The 21,554-nt window shown below is 49.1% G+C and overlaps 1 protein-coding gene across 1 annotated transcript in view; it reads left to right on the top strand.

Annotated features, from left to right (window-relative positions):
- The window catches only part of GRIK4 (glutamate ionotropic receptor kainate type subunit 4), a 327,108-nt gene that overhangs the window by 136,232 nt on the left and 169,322 nt on the right, over positions 1-21,554 (top strand). Inside the window, exon 2 of the mRNA XM_089915709.1 lies at positions 17,020-17,184. Within this exon, the coding sequence (XP_089771835.1) occupies positions 17,020-17,184 (165 nt within the window). The remainder of the gene's footprint in view (positions 1-17,019; positions 17,185-21,554) is intronic.

A 21,554-nucleotide genomic window follows, 5' to 3' on the forward strand; every position in this document is an offset into this window, starting at 1 on the left:
AGGACCATTGTTCTTCCCTGAAGGGACCACCCCAACCCCCCACTGTCCCTCCACAAAGCCCAGCACACATGATTCCCTAGGGACACCCTGAGGTGCCCATGGATACCAGCTAACAAGTGAGTTAGTCTCCAAGTGAAATATGGTGCATGATATGGGTTTTTGAGGGAAGAGAGACCCAAGAGGTGTTGGTTTTGGTGAAGTGTCACAAAGGATGTTTAGACATGTGCAGATTATGAGGGAGGCAGGGTGATAGGGAGGTGCCAGCCTCAGGGAGGCTGAAGAGGCAGTGAGGCAGAGTTCCTACCTACATGCTAGATGTAGACTCCATGAGGACTTTGTCTCCCCAGCACATAGAACAATGACTGTCCTCCCCAATCAGAAACAGTCATTACAATGTGACCTAGAATTTTGACACATGTTCTTGGTATGAATCTCCTCCCTTCCACCTTAGGAAAACAACACAAAAGAGAAGATGACATTATCTGAATATTTTTCAAATAAATTGGTGAGTGAGTATTCAACAGAGCACTTCTCCCATGTGGGGCCCTAGCTTAGATGCTCTAACGCCATGTCCTCCTGGATAAGTTTCTCTATCCTGTTCTGACTGTTTCCCAGGGGGATGATGACGGTGAACGAGAAGATCCGTTACTTGTGCTTTGATCTCCTGGGAAAAGAGACAGATAACTCCAAGGTGGAAACAATCAAAGTAATGGCCCTTCAGATCTTTCTAGCCATATTCTTGCAAAGAACTCAAAGCAGTTCTTATCTGTCCTTATCTCTCACTTGCTTGGGTGGAAGAGAGATTAGCATCAACCAATGTGTCAGACTTCTAGCTCCCATCGTAATTGCCATTTGTGATTGGAGGTGACAAGCTTCTGCATTGTGGATTCAGGTGGGCACCACTCTCATTTATCACAGCTTTGGGTAAAATGTAGAGATGAGAACCCCTCAGTGGGATTATGGCTTAAGATCTCCCTCCCTAGAGTCAGGGAAGGAGCATGGAACAATGGTGACATCATGTGATGGAAATTGACAGGTGAGTCACAGACAGCATGGAGCAGTGGTGACAGAGGAGCATGGATTCTGTGGGTGGCACCTGGCAGCTGCCCAGCTGAGCTCACCTTTCAGAGTCTGCCCAGCACGTCGCTTGTGCTCTCTGCTCTCCTTCCCTGCCCCCATCACCATCTCCCCAGCTAATCAGAGTCTTTAGAACAGGGGCCAGGGCTGCTTCATGCCTCTATGTCTTGGGTTCTCAAATGCATCTACCCCACTAGTGCCTGGAGTCAGATAGGTGTTCAGTAAGGGCTCATCAAATTGAATCCCCCCCACCCCGCCACTGTGAAGTTGACCTGGGCTCAGTCTCCTCTGGAGTAAAAGCAGACCTTGCCTGGCATCCTTGTACAAGCTAGAGCCGCTAAGTTTCTCAGCATCCCCCATCACTCCCCAGCCCTCTGGCTTCGGTCCGCTCCATCCCATAACTTGGCGGGAAAGCTGTCACGAGCAGCTGTTACAGAAGACGAACGGGCAACTCCGGCCCGCTCTTTCTGTCCCCCACCCTGGCTGTGTGCAGAGAGAGAGCCTTGAGTGTGGCAGTGCGGGGCACTGCCCTGCCACAGTCGTGCAACTGGTCCAGCCGGAACTGGCCAGGGGAACTGCCGCAGACCTGTGACCATGTGAACACAAGGGGACTCTCCTTCCCCAAAGACAACCCAGAGGGAAGTGGCAAGATGCAGGGAGAGAAAGGAAGAGCTTGGGGTTAACTGGGAATATCAGTAGGGTGTGCAGAGACCTTACAGAGGCCTTTATTCGTACATTTTTTTCCGGGAGGTCATCTCCTTTCATTAACTATGGGAGTATGAAGGATTAAGGAATGAACCGGAAGGCGAATCGTGTTTGGAACGTGTGACGACTAACACACATGAGGATCGAGCCTTTTAACGAGTTTGACCGGATCTGTGCTGAGTGAGATGGAGGACACCGGCAAAGCGGAGACAGGGTTCCCAGCCCAGAGAGCAGTCGCGCGGTAGCAGGACGCAGCCCTCCGCACCACTGTGTGCACACCCAGTGCCCATCATCCCTCGGATGCTTCCCCCCTTGCCGCTCTGTGCTGCCTCCTCCACTCGGACACCCCCTCCTGACCTCCCTCCACATCCGTGTCAGCTTGACACGGAGCCCCAGTTCTGCTGAGATGTCGAGCCCATCACGCAGCCCCCCTCCACTTGCTAGAACCCAAACCTGTCAGGCGCAGTGCTTCCCTTCCAGCCATCTCCAGAGGCAACTGCTCACTCAGAAGAGAAGCAGGTGTGATTACCTGCTCCCCCGCTACCATTGTTCCCCAGGACAAGCCTCCGCTCACCTAGTGCCTGCCTTTCTCATCTGTGGCTTTGGTTCCTGGCTCACAGCCTTCCTCTCATCCTACCTTGGCTCTCGCCCTGGTCATCTTCAGTGCCTGTGGATCCTTCCTTCTCATGCCACTGCCTTGGGGATCCTCAACGTCCTCCCTTCCAGTGACCTTCTCCCTCTCCACGTCACTGTCTGAACCACACTCTGGATTGTGGCAACTCTTGGTCCTCTTCTGCCTCTAAAACCTTAATTTCAAAATCCCGCAGTCTGAAAACAGCATCCTCTGCCCCTAGTTCTTACCGTCTTGCTCTCAATGCTTTTCCATATGTTCACAATCCAAGTGCCCCACGTGTTCCTCAGTCCCTCTGGGCCAAACCATTTGGACAACTTTTTCTGGGTTTCACTGGCTTTCCCATCAAGTGGAAAGAACACGGCCCGTCACCCCACTAACGCTCCTGTAAGAGCCTTCAATTCCTTTGTCCCCTCGTCCTGCCCACCCACCTAATAACTCCTACTCTTGCCATTTCTGATGTCTACCTGCCCTGCTCCTGTCCATGCCCCGAGGCCGCTCGCAGAAACACACCAACTTTCTTCATTTCAACTGGGCGCAAACAGAAATACATTTACGTCTCAGAGCACCTATGCTAAGCTTTCACCTGAAACTACCCATCCCTTCTGTGTCACTCTGGCTCAGAAAGTGATTATCTTACCTCTTTTCAGAGGAAGTAGAAGCTCAAGCTCAGTCTCTCTCAACAACCCCGCCCCCCAAATCTATCTAAAGCTCCATCTATTAGAATTAGGTAGACTTGCGCTGTCCAATATGGTAGCCGCTGGCCACGGAGCCCGTGCAGTGCGGCTAGTCTGGATTGAGATGTGCTGTAAGTATAAAACACACCCTGGATTTTGAAGTTTTAGTATGAAATCAAGAATACAAAATATCTCAGTGATTTTTATATTTATTAGAATTTAAAATAGTAATATTTGGAATTTTTGGTTAAATGAAATATATTATTAAAATTAATTCCATGATTTCACCTGTTTCTTTTTACTTTTTCAACATGGTTACTGGAAAATTTAAAGCTGCATGTGTGGCTTGCATTATATTTCTATTGGATGGCACTGAGTTAGAATTTAGTCTGAGCTATTATAACAAGGAGACCTGAAAATGAAGTAGCTCAAAGATGGAAGGGTCTCGGAGGCAGGTGGTAGTCCAAGGCTGGCGGGGGGTGGTAGAGGCAGAAGCAGCATTGCCATCATGAACATGTAGTTTCCTCATGTTCCTGTTGTCACCATTTGAGCCAGCAAGAAAGGGAAGGAGAGTCCAGGGCAAGATGGCCTGGATGTGCCACGGTTGCGTCCACTCATACTGACGGCTGGAATTCAGCTCTGGCCTCCCCCAGCTGCAGAGGACATTGGGAAATGAATCTGTAGTTACCAGGGGTCCAGGTAACACCGGGGTGTTCTGTTGTTAAAAGGGAGAAAAGGAGAAGGCACCAGGGGCACAGTGAGCACTGTCGGCCCCGCCTCCTTCCCCCTTCCCCGCTGTCCCCCCCCCCCCCCCCCCCGCAGGCCAGGTGAACCTGTAACCTGTGCCTCGGACTCTTTGTTGACCAGCCTTTTTGCAGGACTTGCTTCAGAAAGTGGCCCCTTTCTTGACATCATCAGCTTCTCCCTCCCCTTCAGCTCCTTCTTCTGAGCCCCTCTCGTGTGAATTAAAGGCCCTTCCTTGGGCAATGTGATTCACTCCACCTCTTGCCCTGATCGCTCTCCTTTTCTTGAAGACGAGCTGCTTGACTCCAGTCACTTCTCAGCTACTTCTCACCTGCGGCCACCTAAACACTGCCCCCACCTCTCCATGGGAACAGCTCTTGCTGGTATCGCCAGTGACCTCCTGATTGCCAGATCTCATGGAAAATTTTTAGTGCTTATTCTACTTGACGTCCATCCTCCTTCCCTCCCCCATCCCAACCACTCTGACGACTGTGTCTCTTGCATCAGCTTCTCTTCCTCCACAGTCTCCCCAGAGGTTGAGTCCCTTGGTCCTAGCCCTGTCCCTCTCCTCTCCTTACTCTTCACCTTATGCCGAATCCAAATTGGCATCACCACCCTAACCCCGAGGTCTGCCAGGACTGTGTCTCCGGCCTGGACGGTTCTCGGGAAAGCCAGGCCAGCAACTTTACTGCTCAACACAATACCCCGAACTTAATGAATACTACCCCAAACTCATCATTCCTACCCTTCTCCAGAATCAAAAGAGAACAGCCTTCCTCTCCCCTTACTCTTCATCTGAGTCAGCGATGTCACCATCTAAATGATAAGTGAAGCCAGAGCCCTTCTTATCTCCTCCCAGCTGCCCCTCTTGATTCCACCTCCTGAATCTCGCTTGAATCTGCCCCATGTCTTTGACCCTCATCGTCCTGCCCCTCAGTACCTGCCTCCTTTCTCTTTCCTGGGCTACTAACGTCACCCCCAAACTGATCTCCCCAGCTCCCATTTCATGAACTCTCGCCAATATATCTACTACTGATGTGAGAGTGATAACCCTAAAATGCAAATATGACGTCATTGTCTGTGGAAAATCCTCCTGTTGTTTTCTCTCAATTCCCTGGCGTGACACACAAGGTCCTTCATGCTCAGGCTCCTGTCCTCCTGTCCAGCCTCCCCTGCCAGGGGCTCGAGCCCCTCATGCCAGCTGAACCAGTCAACCCAGGCTTCCTCATGCCTTTGGGGGCTCCCCACACGGGAACACACTTGGTTGCCCTGCCTCTCCAGGGAAACTCACGTGCCTCCTTCAAGGTTGCGTCTTCTGTGAACCTGGCACAGTGCCTGGTAGTTAGTAGGTCTCACCATGTGTGTGTTGGAGAAATGTATGAGGCCTTCCCTAAAACTTCCCTCCATCACCTGGAAGAGGTTGGTTTTCCTTTATCTGTACTTCCTTAGACATCTGTGATTCTCTCTATGGAACCACTGACTTCATTATACAGTAACAGTCTGTCTCTCCCAGCACCCCTGCCAACTCCCAGGAGGGGCCAAAGGTTTGAGAGTCAAGGACATGGTCTTAGTTGTCTGTGAGTCCCCAGCACAGTGAGCACCTGAGTGACTTATGGCTGGAGTGTAGTATGATTTTGTCAATCACATACCATATTGGGTTGTGGCCACTTGCGTTTATGGTCATATCTTATCCTTTTCTATATACCTAGTACCTTGCTTAAGATAGGCATTTAATAGGTGTTTGGTGAATTAATCAAGGGATGATTGAATGAATGGATGCATTACTTATATCAGTTACAAAGCACAGATTACGTGCTTAATGAATGATGCTGATAATACGCGCTTTGGGGGATTTGAAGAGGGCAAAACCAGCCGGGCTAGAGCAGTCCAGCGCTTGCCAGGGGCAGGGTGGGAGTGGGCAGCAGAGTGGGGCATCATTTAGGTAGGATTTAGATGTGGATAAAGAAAAGCTAAGAGCTTTCCAGGAAGAAGAGACCATCCAGAGAAAAGACTCAGGGCAGAGTGACAGCAAGGACTGCCTAGGTGTTACCTAGGTGGTCAAAGAATTTAGTAGAATGTGAGCCTGGAAAGGCAGGTGGGGACCAGATTGTGCAGGGGTTAGGAGCCAGGCAGGTGAATCTGCAGTGTGGAGTAGCTGGATGAGTGCAGGAGAGACTGGAGGCAGGTAACAGGTTAGGGGAATTGCAGGAGAGAGGCGGGGTGGCGGCAGTGGGGACAGAAAGAAAGCAGTGGATGGGAAGCAAATCCCTTAGCGGTCCTTAGTGGCTGAGCAGGTAGAGTGGCTGAAGGATGGGGGTGTGCAAGACGGCTCTGACATGGATGATGTGTGGGACACTGCTGCTATTAATTGCAATGGGGAAGTCAGAGAGACCCCCCACCATTCTATGAAAAATAAAGGGTTACATTTGGGACATGGAGTTTGGAAGGATCTCCAAGGGGATGTTTTCCTTTAGCAGCCAGAAACAGGAGCCTAATGTGTAGATGAAAAACCGAGCTTGGAGACAGAGATTCTGGGGTTATCTGCATAAAGCTCATAGTTGAGAACTAATCAATTCTTCAAGGGGAGAAAATGCACATGAAGAGAAAATGAACTGAGGACTAAATCCAGAGTGTGAGATCTGGGGAACACAGACAACTAGGGTTATATAGAAGGGAAGGGAGCTAGGGAAGGGGATTGGGGTGAAGGTGCTCAGAATGAAAATCAAAATAGTGTCATATCACAGATGTCAAAAGATGACGCCAAGAAAAAGGCTCCAGTCACAAATGCTTCAGAGAGCTTCAAAACTCTGAAAACCAAGGAAGGAGAGCCTTGGTGATTTCTGAGGGTGAATCCAGAGGTGGTGGAGGCTCGGGATAGAGAAGATGCAGAGAAATTGGAGGCAGTAGGTGTAGACCACAGAGTTTAAGATGTTTCATTTGCTGAGGGGGAGGGAGAGGGGACGGAGAAGGTAGTAAGGAGCCAGAGGAATAGTAATGTTTTTCTCATAAAAGCATGTTTTAAAAATTGAGGTAACAAAGAAGGTGTGGCACATATATACAATGGAATATTACTCAGCCATAAAAAGGAACAAAATTGAGTTGTTTGTAGTGAGGTGGATGGACCTAGAGTCTGTCATACAGAGTGAAGTAAGTCAGAAAGAGAAAAACAAATACCGTATGCTAACACATATATATGGAATTAAAAAGAAAAATGGTCATGAAGACCCTAGGGGCGGGACAGGAATAAAGACACAGACGTAGAGAATGGACTTGAGGACACAGGGAGGGGGAAGGGGAAGCTGGGACGAAGTGAGAGAGTGGCATGGACATATATACACTACCAAACGTAAAATAGATAGCTAGTGGGAAGCAGCCGCATAGCACAGGGAGATCAGCTCGGTGCTTTGTGACCACCCAGAGGGTGGTATGTAGACACATGCTTTCTTTTCTTTTGGATACCTACCTGGGAGTGGAATGGCTGAATTATACAGTAGATGTATGTTGAACTTCTCAAGAAACTGACAGATGGTTTTCTGAGTGGTCAGACCCCATTTACAGCCCCATCAGTAGCATATGAGAGGTCCAGTTCCTCCTCACCGACTTGGTGTGGTTGAGCTTTTAAGTGTTAGCTATGCTAATGGGTTTCTGACAATATCCCATTAGGGTTTTACTTTGTATTTCCCCAATGATTAATGCTGTTGAGTATATTTCACAGATTACTTGCTGCCTATATAACCTCTTTGTTGAAGCGTCTGTTCAAATCTTTTGCCCATCTTTAAAAATTGGGTTGTTTGATTTCTTATTGTTGAGTCTTGAGAGCTCTTTGTATATTCTGGATACAAGTGTTTTTCAGGTATATGCTTTGCATGTAATATTTTCTCTCAGTCTGTGGCTTATCTTTTCATTCTACTAACAGTGTCTTTGAAGAGCAGACATTTAACATTTTGACGAAGTCCAGTTTGTCAATTTTTACTTTCATGCGTGTTGCTTCTGGTGTCATCACATCTAAGAAATCTTTTTCTAACTCAAGGTCACAAAGATTTTCTTCTAGAAGTCTTATAATTCTAAGTCTATGATCCATTTTGCATTAATTTTTGTATATAGTGTGAGACGGAGTTTATTCTGTATATTGCATAAGACGGGGTTTGAAGTTTTTTTAAAACACGTGGATATCTAATTGTTGCAGCATCATTTGTTGAAAAGCCCATTTTTCTCACTGCACCTTTGTTGTCAAAGTAAGTTGTCCATATATGTGTGGATCAGAAGAGTAATTTTGATGGAAGAATAGAAGTCAGCATATAATTCCTCAAAAGCCAAAACAAATTTGGCTCTAACGCTGATAAAGTTATCAGGCGAGGCGCCAGGCACTGGGGACAGAAAAAATGAAAGCGTGAAAGTTAAAGACTAAACCGATAATTAGAGTATAAGATGCATGGGATTCTATGAATATACATAGTTGGGACACTTGATCAAACTTTGTGTTCAGAGGAGGCTTCCGGAAGGAGGGGAGGTCTGAGCTGAGGATTCATTCTGAGTAAGAGTGGTGAGTGGGCAAAGGTGAGGACGCAGGGGGAGGAGATTGAGCTAAAGTATTTGGCACACAGCAGCAGTGTGTGTGTGTGTGTGTGTGTGTGCGCGCACGCGCGCGCACCTTAGATGGTACTATAGGAGTTAGGTGGTTCAGTATTTCTAGAAGCTGGAGACAGATGAACAGAGAAGCAGAATACAAGATTCAAAAACTAGAGCCAGCTCTTGTCTGCCATATCAAGTAATTCATTTATTTGGAGATTGGAAGCTAAAAGCAAGGGTTTGTACCTTAAAGGGATCACTCTGGCAGCTGTGTGTAGGAGTGATTGTGGAGTGCTGGGTGGTGGTTAAAACTCTGGTGACACAACACTGTAAAACAACCGTACTTCAATAAAAACAAATAAATAAAAATCAAAACATTAAAAAGTAAAAAGTGAGAGTTATGAGGTTGCAGTGAAATCGCTGAAATGAAAGGACTGAACTAGAACAGCAGTGTTGAGATCAGACAGAAAGGAGCGATTTGAGAAATCTTGAGGAGGGAAAATCAGAAGCAACCATGAGGTGAGGAATTGGGGTGAGGCCATGATGCCTGGGTAGCTGGTGCTGCGTTAACTAAACTCAGGAATATATCAGGGAGAATACAGGAGAGAAGAGGGTGGGTTTAGTCTGGGTTTTGCTAAATTTGGGATCCTCGTCAGACATTTGCATGGAGGGGTCATCAGGCAGGTGGACATAAGTCAAGTACCCCCATGGAGGTGGCTGTGAGCGAGGTCATTTAGGAAGCCCCTGGGAGTGAGGTGAGAAGAGGGCTCTACACAGCCCCTTGGGGTTCCCCGGTATTTAAAGGTGAGGCAGGAGAAGTGTACCTTGAGAGAATGGGCAGAGAAGCGGGAGGAAAGTCCCAGGGGTGTCGTGCCATGGAAGCCACAGAAGCTGAGGGTCCCAGGCACAAAAGAGCACCGGGGACCCTCAGATGCAAAGAGAACCCAGGAGGCGACCTGATGACGTGGTCTAGTGGCTCATGGGGTGGACCAAGGCTGCCGTTAAGAGCTGGGTGATCTTGGGCAAGTTGCTTAACCGGCCTCTTTCTCAGTGTTCTCACCTATAAAATGGGACAGTAAGCTGTAGGGTTGTGTGAGGATTAAATGAGGTGATACACAAGATGTTCTTTGAACAGCACATGGCAGATACAAACAGTCATGCCAGCTCGGGACGTGATAAGACAAGGAATCAAACGTGTCCACCGGTTTTGCAAAAAAGGGCTATTGAAGGTCATCTGCCTTGCGAGTACAGTTTGAGTGGGTGGTGAGGACAGAGGGAGAGTCCAGGGTGGGATGAGGTAGCGTTAGAAAACGTTGATCCATCGCTGGAGAAGCCTGACCTGAGTTGCAGGTGGGGTAAAGGGAGGGCCGGAGGGACATGCTTGGTCCGTGTGGTCAGTGGAGGGTCCTGATGGGAGGGGAGGGCTCTGGCCATGTTTTAGTGGAGGGGAATGAGTGGGTCTGGGACAGACACTGAACATAAAGGAGAGCGGGGAGGCGTGGTGAGGCAGAGAGCCAGGCCTGGGGACCTCCTCTCCCAGGACCCGCCTCATCTGAGCCCAGTGGAAAGAGGTCGGGCCACAAAGCTGAGGCAGTTCACCGAGAGCGGCCTCGGTTTAGCCAGCCTGTGGGCTGAGAGTGGGGAGGTGAGAGCGGGCAGTGGCTAGAGGTGAAGGTCCATGGTGTGGCCTGAATTGTACACCATTCCTCCCCACCCAGATTCATCTGTTAGCATCCCAACACCCAGGACCTCAGGATGTGACTGTATTTGGAAGTAGGGTCTCTAAAGAGGTAATTAAGTTAAAGTGAGGTCGTATAAGTGGGACATAAGCGAACATGACCGATATCTTTCTAAGCAGAGGAGATTAGGACACAGACATGGCACAGTGGAAAGACCTCGTGAAGACACCAGGAGAAGACGTCCATCTGCAAGCCAAGGAGAGAGGCCTCAGAATAAAACCAAACCTGCCGACACCTTGGTCTTGAACCTTTAGCCTCCAGAACTGGGAGGAAATCAATTTCCGTTGTTTAAGCCACCCTGTCCATGGTGCTTTGTTATGGCAGCCCCAGCAAACAGATACTCTGTAATGTCAGAGGACAAGGATATGATGTGTGTTGCCCCCCAGGTGAGGGGGAGGGTGTGAGTTTGCGGTGGGAGCAGCCTGCCCAGTGGTGCGGTTGCCTCCAGCAAGATGACTGGAACCAACAGGGGTGAAACGAGGGGCACTGGGAGGACACAGGTGAGTGAGATGCCCGATGAGTGATGGTGAGGGGCTGGGGCCCCAGGGAGCAAGCAGCCCGGGGCTTGGCATGGGAGCAAAGCCAACGGATTCCCTGGAGGCTCACATCGCCTCCTCTTCTTGTTAGCACAGGGCTTTAACAGCTGTAGGTGCGTTATAGATACTGCCTATAGAGACTCCCCAGTGAAACCTCTTTATTCCTGCCCTTAAAGAGGTAAGAGTTATCGAAGTGCTTCGAAATCTTCAGCAGCGGGACTCTGGAAGGACCAAGGGATTAAGGAGGCTGATTTTCCATCTGAGGGGTCACTTGTGGGCTGCTGAGAAACTGTGGAGGGAAGGCAAGCCCCATTCTGATGGACACAGGTGAGCAGAGAGCAGGAAAGCCCCAAGCCTGGGAAGGAGGGGTCCGCCCAGGTCCTCTGCCCTGCAGGCAGGCCTGGGCATAGGAACTGTCCCCAGTCCATGCCTAGTCTAATGCCTGCTGCACCAGGCACAGTGTCCGCTCCTGGCTGTAGGGCATGAGAATACAGTGGCCTTACATTATTTCTTCACTCAATACCATTCATTAAGGGCTCAATGCGTATGTATCTGGGATTGCACAGTTGCAGAGATGAATAAGGCATGGCCCTCGCCCTCAGGGAGGCAGCTGTCTAGGGGAGAAAAGATGGACAAATGGGCATAATAAATAATAGAAAGTCAGAAGTGGTTACTGCCTGAGGACAAGTACAGAGAAGTTCCTGTGAGTGTTCTAAGAAGGGATAATTGATGTGGGACAGGGAATCTGGGGAGTTTCAAAGGAAGGAGGGATCGCTCTGGGCTTTTAAGGTACAAGCTAGATGAGGAAACTCACCTGGAAATGGAAAGGTAAATACCCCTCCAAGGCAGTGCGTGGAAATCCAAGGAGAGCACTGGCCTGGGGAGTCAGGGGAGACTTCTTGGAAGAGGTGGTCTGAGGTGGGCCTTGTAGGGAGAGGGGGAATAAGAGGCAGGGCCAGTGTCAGTAGAGGCATAGAGGAGGGAACATAACCTGTCAGCCCAGGTCCTAGCTCAGAGGCGCTGTCCCTAGGGGGATGGAAGGTGTGCCACAGGTAGAAAGGTTTGGAGGGCCTGATGCCATCCTGGAGGCTCAATTGGGACCAACCCTTCAGACCACGGGGAGGCTTAAGGGGTCTGAGCGGGTCAGTGATCACACATCCTCCCCTGGGTGGTCATGGCCAGGACCACTAGGGGTGAGTAAGAAAGCACCTCAGTGGGCAGCCCCAGCCTGCCAGCCCTGGGGGAGGCGTCCTCTCCAGAGTAGACACAGGCGTGGGCCCAGAACATGGAGGGACGCTTGGGTGGAGGTGGGCAGAGTCAACAGGCCGCCCTTTCCTTGGCACGAGCCTTAGAGCTCAGAGACGTCCCAGCAGAGGGTAAAGCACTTGGCTCGTGGGGAGAAAGGCCAAGGGAAATGTGAGGGCTCGTGGCTCCCTGGGCGGGAAGGAGTCATGAGTCCATGTGGGTTTGAAGAGTCATTGCAGAGTCCCCATGGCTGGAAAGGGGGCAGACCCTGGTCCCTAAACACATCTCCCCGTCTCAGCCTGGCCTTTGCTGCAGAGGCAGATCACCCCCGGCCCCGATCAGCCTCACTGTGGCTGCAGGTTGACTTGTCTGCGGGGGTGGAGGATGTGCCAGATGACGTGACTCCTCCTTAGGCAGCGGCTGGGGACTCAGCATCCTGGCCCAGCCCAACAGCCAGGCCTGGGGCTGAAGGTTAGGGGCAGCGGCCACACATTCAGTCCTGTGCCAGCTGCTCTCCTTCACCCCCGGGCCCCGCAGGTGAGAGCTGGACAGCAGGGATGCTGCTCCGTAATGCCTGCTGCGGACATGCTCCTCTGGTGTCCCTAGAAGGCCTGAGCCTGTACCTCATCCTTGCTGCCCCCAGCCCTGGAATCTGGCTCCTGTGGTCATCCTAATTATTCTGATCCCAGTATGCTTGATGCCAGCCAACCACCCAGCCGAGGCTGTTCCCAGCCAGAAATTAATTAGTGTCTAAAACCTAAAACCTAATGAAAAAGTGGTGCCCAGAATGGCACGGGGGCTGGCGAGGGAGGGAGGGCAGGACTGTGGATCTTAGTGAGTTGGTGAGCACCTGCCAGGTACCTCTGAAGGCAGAGTCCTGAGTGCTGAGCACCGAGGGGACCTCATGTGCCCCGTAGTGTATCATTCCCACATTCTCTCTTCCCTGCCATCCCCTCTCCCCACCCCCAGCCATGATCCCTCTGTCTCAAAGTGTGTCTGGTGACGCTCTGTGAGTTCACTGTGTGGTGTCACATGGCTGGCTGGCGTCCTGCGTGTGAGGGTTTATATTAATTAGCACATTGTCTTTGTCAGCTTGGGCTGTCATAATAAAATACCCCAGGCTGGGTGGCTTCAACAAGGGGCATTTATTTCTCAAGTTCTGGAGGCTAAAAGTCTGCTGTCAATGTGCTGCAGGGTCAGTTCCTGGTGACAGCCTGCTTCCTGCCTTGGGGGTGGAAGAAAGTGGGAGGGAACCTTCTCTGTTGTCTCTTATAAGGATGCCAATCCCAAGCGATCAGAGCCCAACACTTATAACCTCATTTAACCTTAATTACCTCTTAAAGGTCCTATCTCTCTAAATGCACACATTAGAGCTTTAACAAAGGAATTTGGGGAGACATAATTCAGTCCATAGCACACACCGGTTTTCTTTAAATTGAAGTATAGTTGGTTTACAATGTTGTGTTAATTTCTGGTGTCCAGCGAAGTGATTCAGTTTTATATATATTTATTTCCATTATGGTTTATTACAAGATAGTGAATATAGTTCACCGTGCTATACATACAGCAGGACCTTGTAGTTTACCCATTTTATAGAAGGTCATTTGTATCTGCTAATCCCAAACTTCCAATTTATCCCTCCCCACTTTGGGAGGTGATTGAGTTTAGGAGAGGTCCTGAAGGTGAGACCCCAGTGCCCTTTTCAAAGTGACCCGAGAGCTTGATCTCCCTCTCTCTGCCGTGTGAGGACATCGGGAGAAGATAGCCATCTGCAAACCAGGAGGCAGGACCTCCCTGGAACCCAATTATGCTGGCACCCTGATCTCCTATTCCCCAGCCTCCAGAACCGTGAGAAATAAATACCACCCACTCTATGGAGTTTTCTTTTTTTTTTTTCTTTTTTTTTTTTTTTTCTTTTTGTGGTACGCGGGCCTCTCACCGTTGTGGCCTCTCCCGTTGCGGAGCACAGGCTCCGGACGCGCAGGCTCAGCGGCCATGGCTCACGGGCCCAGCCGCTCCGCGGCATGTGGGATCCTCCCGGACCGGGGCACGAACCCGTGTCCCCTGCATCGGCAGGCGGACTCTCAACCACTGCGCCCCCAGGGAAGCCCCTATGGTGTTTTCTTATAGCAGTGTGAGCTGCCCAAGACACACCTACCTAGCCTACTCCCTTCTCAGCAGCAAACCCCTGGGAAGATGAATTTCATTAGAAGGAATGTGACCTGTGGTTAAGAATGCAGGGTCCATATGAAAGTGACCTGGGATCCCCTCCGTCCCCTACCGTCACCAGCGCTGTGGACGAGGGCGGGCCACTTGACCGCTGTGGCCTCTGTTTTCTCCCTCTTACCTCACAGAGTTGTTGCAGACAGTAAGTGAGACTAGGTAAGTCCACTAGGACTCACCCTGACGTTGTCACTGGGTAAATGTGCACCTATTAACATGAGGCTGGCATCCCGTGGACCCGGTGCCTCTTTCCTGTGACTCATGCAGGAAGGCACTGCCAATTCCTGACACTTTAGATGTCTCTTTTCTATGCTCCAGGGCTGGGTTAATGGTTTCTATTATATTTTTAAGAGTGAAACCTTTCTTTGCCCCACAACGTGTATTTTGGAGAACTCCGATATCTAAAACTGATGGATGTGGAGTTGTGCTGGTTGAAATTGGTGTGGGGCTAGAGACCTCCCTTCAGCCTTCCCCTCTGCTTCTTGAAGGAACCCAGGGGCCCTCCAGGGAACACCATTTGAGAATCGCTCCTCTGGGCTGCCCCACTTTCCTTCTATTCCCAAAGTCTTCCTTTCCTGGGACAGCACAGTGTAATTGTTCACATTTCTGCTTCCTAAGTAATAATCTCATTCTGGTCTTGCTTCCCTAAGGTGACCTGGGTAGGAATTTTAGGTGTCTCTGGGCTCTTCAGTCATACATTTACCAGTCCTTTGTCCATTCCCTCAGGGGGCTAATCCTATCAGGTGTGCATGGACTTTGCTACTTAACTCACAGAAGCCTACTTTATCGCCTAGTTCTTGGGATGTACCTCTGTGGCCCCATGTATGGCCAACCCGTGTAAATGAAATCTAATTTCTGTTGTTCAGTAAGGCTATGCCTATAAATAAATCCACAAATCAGAAAAAAAGTGCTTTGTCATATTCTGTGTCCTGGTTTTGGTTTGGAAAATGGGTCACAGGAGATATGGGAACCTTATACAGAAAAGATGGCATAGAAACTGGGTCTCTGTCCATACCAGCCACAGAGATTCAAGGGCCACGTGCCAGCGAAATCTATTTGGTCTGATTCTCTGTGTTGCTCTTCTGCGGCTTCAAGCTCTGCAAGATAAGCTTGATCTTTATTTTTGTAGCAGCTTTATTGAGATATAATTCATAGAACACACAATTCACCCATTTAAAGTATACAATTCAGCGTTTTTTAGTATACTCACAGAGTTGTACAGCCATCTCCATGATCAATTTTAGGACATATTTGTCATCCCCCCAAAAACACTATGGGCATTAGTGGTCACTCTCCATTTCTCCCCAGCTTCCTCACTCACCACCACCACTGCCACTGGGCAACAGCTAATCTACTTTCTGTCTCCATTTGCCTATTCCGGACATTTCATATAAATGGTATCTTTCAACACATGACCTTTTGTGTCTGGCTTCTTCAACTGAGCATAATGTCTTCAAGGTTCATCCATGTTGTGGCATAATCAGTACTTTATTCCGTTTTGTTTTTGAGGAATATTCCATTGTATAGATATACTACATTTTTGTTCATCCACTCATCGGTAGATGGACATTTGGGCTTTCCCACTTTTTGGCTATTATGAATAATGCTGCTTGGAACATTTGTATACAAGTTTTTTTTATTATTTAGACAGAGTAACTTTATTTTTAGCACATATTTTGTTTTTAGTTTTTTAATTTGAAGTATAGTTGATTTACAATATAGTGTTAGTTTCAAGCATACAGCATAGCGATTCTGTTATATATATATATATTCTTTTTCATATTCTTTTCCCTTATAGGTTATTACAAACTAATGAGTATAGTTCTCTGTGCTATACAGGAGCTCCTTGTTGGTTATCTATTTTATATATAGCAGTGTGTATATGTTAATCCCAACCTCCTAATTTATCCCTTCACCCACACTGCTGTGTACAAGTTTTTGTGCAGAGATTTTCAATTGTGTAACTTCCTCTACCAAGAGAATGAATGATATCAATGGCTAGATTTACTGAGTGTGTGCTGTGCACCAGATACTGCGCTGAGCGCTTCACACGCATTATCCATGTCATCTTCACTGGAGCCCAAAGAAGAGGCTCTCTCCCCATTTTACAAGTGAGGAGACAGAGGCCCCATAGCTAAGACGGGGCGGGGCTGGGATTTGAACTCAGGTTAACACGTATCCTTAATACTGCTTCCAGAAGTTGGGCAGCTATTGGTACCACACCACTCCAGCCATTCACACTGATTGTCACACTGATTAAATTTTGAGGGTGTGCCACTTATATACATTGTCTTACTGAATTCTCACACCAGCCCCATGAGGTTGTCTTATTCTTCCCCATGTTCAGTGAGGACAGAAGTTCATAGAAACTATGTAGCTCACTAGGTGACATGTGTCATCGGTGGACAACAGGCATTCAGCAGGGCCCTGTAGCGGGTCCTGATACCACAGGTCTCCCTCTCAAACCTGGCCTTCTTCAACCCTAGATCACCTCAAGGAGAGTTTCTCATATGCCCAGAATACCATTTTCAAAGGACTGCTGCCATCTCCCTCCCTTTGCACACGTGTGCCCATGTGTGCAGGTAAACCTAGATCCAAGGGTATCGCTATGCCTGAGCCTGGGGACCTCTTCCAGGTAGGGCCCCTGGTGGCCTGCCGTGGCATTACAGTGTCCCTGAGGTGACTAGCCACACTAGAGTTCACCGCCACACCTGGCTACAGACCTAGACCCTTAGCATGCAGGGGACTTGCTTTGGGGACAGTTCTGAGGATGGCAGGGTGGAGGTGGAAGGCGGCACGGGGGGGAGACTGGAGTAGGAGGACGCGTAACGGTAGAGGGTACCAACTGTGTCCATGTGGTTGCCTGCCCACAGCTGCTATCCTGGATGACCCCATGGAGTGCAGCAGAGGGGAGCGGCTGTCCATCACCCTGGCCAAGAACCGCATCAACCGTGCTCCCGAGAGGCTGGGCAAGGCCAAGGTCGAAGTGGACATCTTTGAGCTTCTCAGAGACAGCGAGTACGAGACTGCAGAAACCAGTACGTAGCATGGGCAGGGCTGCCCTCTGCTTCCCTTGCTGGCAGAGGAGGGGCTGGCGTTGTGAGCCGCACCCATTGCCGGGCCTGTGATGTAGATATTCCCAAGAGAGGAAGAGAAACATGCACCAGGAAGCCCTATAGGGCTTAGTCTAGACAAGATCCCAGGTTTTGTTGCAAATCATGTGTGGATTAGAATTAAGACAGGGAATTCATTCATTCCTTCATTTACCCACTCATTCATTCCTTCATATATTGATTCATTCATCTCCTGGACATTTTGTACACAGATCCCTGAATGAAACCTTATATGGGATTAAGAAAGGAGAGATTCAGCCAGCCCCAGGGAAGCATAGTCATGGCACATCTGTTTCCTGTCTTGCTTTCTTTTGCTGAGGGCAGTGTTGCGGGAAGAAGCTGAGACTTGGGCTGGACATCAGCCACTCACTCTGTGGGTAACCTTGGACAAGTCAGTGATTCTGTTTAACCTCAGTTTCTTCACCTGTAAAATGGGAACACTAAGGTCTACTTTGCAAATCTTGCAAGTCATTGTGAGATTTAAATGACTTGCAATATAGGAAAATCCTGTGTGAGTTGTAGTGCTTTACATTCATACTCAGTCGGTCACTCCAGTCACACTTACGGAGCCCCTCCCATGTGCTGGGCACTGCTTTTAATTCTCCCAACAACCAGAGAGTTAAGTGTTATTATTCCCACTTTACCAAAGAAACTGAGGCTCAAAGATATTGGATAACCCCAGAGCTAGTCAATGGCTGAGCAAGTCCTGGACCCTGAACTTGCATCACGACCCTGCACGTCTAGTGTCCCATCCACTCCACCTCCCCTGCACTTCTCTGGTGTGTGGCTGGTATTACTTTGATGACTTTACAGGATGAGCTTCCGGGTTAGTGGGGTGGTGGCTTGTAGCAAAGCTGGAAATGAACAACTCCAGTTCAGAGGGAAAGAGGGGGAGACCCTCAGCCCAGAGAGATGATGGCCTCCATTCCCTAAGGCTCTGGAGTCCCATCTCCTCCCTTTCTAGCCCATTTCAACCTTTAATGACACTCAATGGCAAAGCCAAACCAGACTAAAGAACAACTCGCTCAAATATACATGTCAGACATCTGGTCGTCTGCATGTGGGTCCAGCGATGCTCTCGTATGGGTTATTAATATTGCAAGAGAAGAAACACATTTACACTGGCTTAAGTACAATTGGTAGGATATTGTATGGATCCAAAGAGAGCAGGACGGGAGGAAGGCAGTGGCTCTCTGTCTGTCCCACAGCGTCTTTAGTGCTCTTGTTGTATTGGATCCATGCTCTTCCCTCTCTGCTACTTTGGTTTCCCTGGTTTATTCATCATGTCCCGTAATGGCCATCCAGGCCCAGCTGACAATTTGTTTATCCATTCAGGAAACTTTTATAGAGCATTTGCTCTATTTCAGGACTGACTCAGGATATCATGCATTGGGAGCAATGCAGAAAACAAGATAGACACAGTCCCTGCCCTCAGGTGGCTTACAGTCTCTCTTCAGTGTGCAGCTTCCCTCAGTGCCTCTTGGTTTAGAGACAAGGTAGAGGATCTGGTTGGTCCTGTCTCACAAGCCACAGGCATTGACCAGATGACCTAAGAGCTACCCTTGGGGAGAAAGTCCACTGATTGGTCCTGTCTCACAAGCCACAGGCATTGACCAGATGACCTAAGAGCTACCCTTGGGGAGAAAGTCCACTCCGAAAGACTGAGGGTGGATTTCTATCACACAAAACAGGGTTGTTGAGGCCAGCAGGATCTATGGACACAGATTCCTTCAGAAGAAGGCATGGTGGAAACGGTACCTGGAATTGTCATTCATTTATTCACTTGGTCAGTCAATAAATATTTAGTGAGTGCCTGCTGTACTCTATCCTAGGCAATGGGGATTCAGCAGGGCACAAGTAGAAATTCTAGTTGTCATAGAGGTTAAATTCTAGTCCAACAAAAGGAAGATTCAGATTTCTCAGGATCTTCAAAATGAAAGCAGAAATACCAGCAATGACTTCTCATGAATCTCCTGGTCCTGTCTGTATTGTAGTGTTTCTTTTTTGTCCATGAGGGCAGGTCGCAGACAGGGGGTCAGATGGCTAAATAGTTCTGTAGCCTATTCTTTGAAAAACCAGCTTCCCCTTCTTCTTCTTTGGTTCCTCAGGGTTTCCTTCGCAGAACAGAAAGCATGGATTGCCCACTGAGGATGGGGGTCATTAGGAGATGTAAATTTCTTCTCCCAATGACCCAGGCTTAGTGGAGTCAATACATCTAAAATATTAAGCTGGATGAATCAGGGGAAGAAAGGAAACTGATATCTTTATTCCACATTACAGAGCTTTGGAGCATCTTTCTAAGGCCCCTCTTTTAGGCACCAAGTATTTTACTAACACGTGGCCCTTGGTTCAGCTTTTACATCTCACTGTGTTTGAGGCATGATTAGCATTTGTTAGAAAAGAGGGCTTTTGGATCTTTCTACCCCAAAGGCTTTTCATCTAAAGCCTGAGCTGCTCTCCCACAGTGGATTTTAAACACCACCCAGATAGTTCATAGAAAGCTTCCAGCCCCGCTTGCTCTTTCCCTCCCACAATAAGGGGGAGAGTGGGTGGTGGGTTACCGCGTTTAGCTGAAGCGGGATGGGGCGGGACTGGGGGGTCAGTGGCGGGATGGGGGAAGGAGGTTAAAAGGAGGCAGGATCCCCAGATGAAGGAGGAACAACATCTCTGCGATCCCTACGTTGGGGAGACTGTGGTATAAAGAGTAGGAACATGGATTTTAGGATCAGACCGACCAGGTTTCAATCCTGGCTCTGCTGTTTACTAGCTGTGTGACAGTGGACAGGCTGCTTAACCATTTCGTGCCTCCGTTTCCTCATTTGTAAAATGAGGTGATGGTAATAACACCTCCTAGGGTCATTCGGAGCAGGACAGGAGACAGTGCAGGTGAGTTCCTTAGCACCGTGCACATACCAGGTAGTTAGTAAGTGGCAGCTATGGATTTCGTTGTTGGCTTTATTCTCTCACCACCACCGCCTCCCCACCTTGGAGCTGGCTTCCTCCCCGTCTTACCATCATGTCTCTCTCCCTGTCTCAGAGTTCAGCCATCCCTACCTGGCAGCACCGTCTACCTCCCGGACTCCTCTCACACCGCCTGTCTTAATGTCAGGTGCCTCGTGGGGCCTCGATCATAATTGGATATTCCCCTCTCTTCCCCGTTTTCTGGGTTGATGCATCTGACAGCACCGAGCCTTTGTGTGCCTCCCAGAGCCAGCTACTGCTCCATCTCATGGTGGCTGCGTCTTCCCTGGGCTGGTGGCCTGGGGTTGATTTGCATTGTTAATGTAAAACTACTTGAGTGGCTCTGGGGCCCTGACGAATGCCCCCAACCTCACACCTGTCACCCGGTGCCCCGAGACTCCACTTCAAGGGGATAAAAGAGATCCTAGTGATGACATCCTTGGTTGCGGAAAGCAGAGGCTCTGATCTAAATGGAGGTGGTAGCAATCCTACAGGGTACTCTTGTGCCCACTCTCGGCAATAGGGCAATAGGTGAGTTTCAAAAACTCTGCACAAATAATGAGTCACATTTGGGACGGGCGTGTCATTCAAGGGAAACAATGGCAATTTCAGAATCAAAGAGGATGAAGTGTAAAACTAAAGATGCTGGAGTTCAACCATCTCATTTGATAGTTGAAAGCAAGGCTGGGAGATGGAAAGTATCACACGGGGTGTTAATAACAACCTGGACACTGGAAAGATACAAGTAGCAAACCACCCCTCTTCTATCTGGTTCACATAGATTTTCATATAGTGGGTTTATTTAAAGTGAGGGTCACCCGTAAAGCTTCCTCAGACCCTCGTCTAATCCCCTCTACCTCTTTGCCTGGTCACCATCATTGCCTCAGGCTTCTTGATGTTTGACTTCCCAGCTCCCTCTGCGCAGCCCACAGATCTGAAATAAGAGGGCTGGACAAGACCTATCAGGTCACCTCCCCGCATGGCCATCCCTTCCCTCCTGGCTCAAGTATCTTATCTCCATCTCTGCCTTTCTCGTGCAGCAAGCTCCCACAGCATCGCCCTCCTCTGTTCCTATAGATCCCTGTGTCTCCTACAGCGAACGTATTAGAGCTAAACTAAGTGCCACCCCCTCCCTTATCACCCAGACACCCTGAGGCACCATCCCTGCTGCTGCCAGAGCCAGTCTGAAGTTTAATTTACTGCAGAGCTAGAAGCAGGAGCCTCCCTGTCAGCCCCTCACCTCTGCCCTGGCTTGTCTCTATGAGGACAAGCGTGCTATCAGCTGTCCACACTGTTTCCCCTGGAAACCCAGAGGCTCACTGGTTCTCGGGCCC

The sequence above is a fragment of the Delphinapterus leucas genome, chromosome 7, assembly GCF_059928025.1.
Source record: "Delphinapterus leucas isolate spDelLeu-1000000601 "Yukka" chromosome 7, BTC_Dleu_Yukka2, whole genome shotgun sequence".
In the NCBI taxonomy this organism is placed as follows: domain Eukaryota; kingdom Metazoa; phylum Chordata; class Mammalia; order Artiodactyla; family Monodontidae; genus Delphinapterus; species Delphinapterus leucas.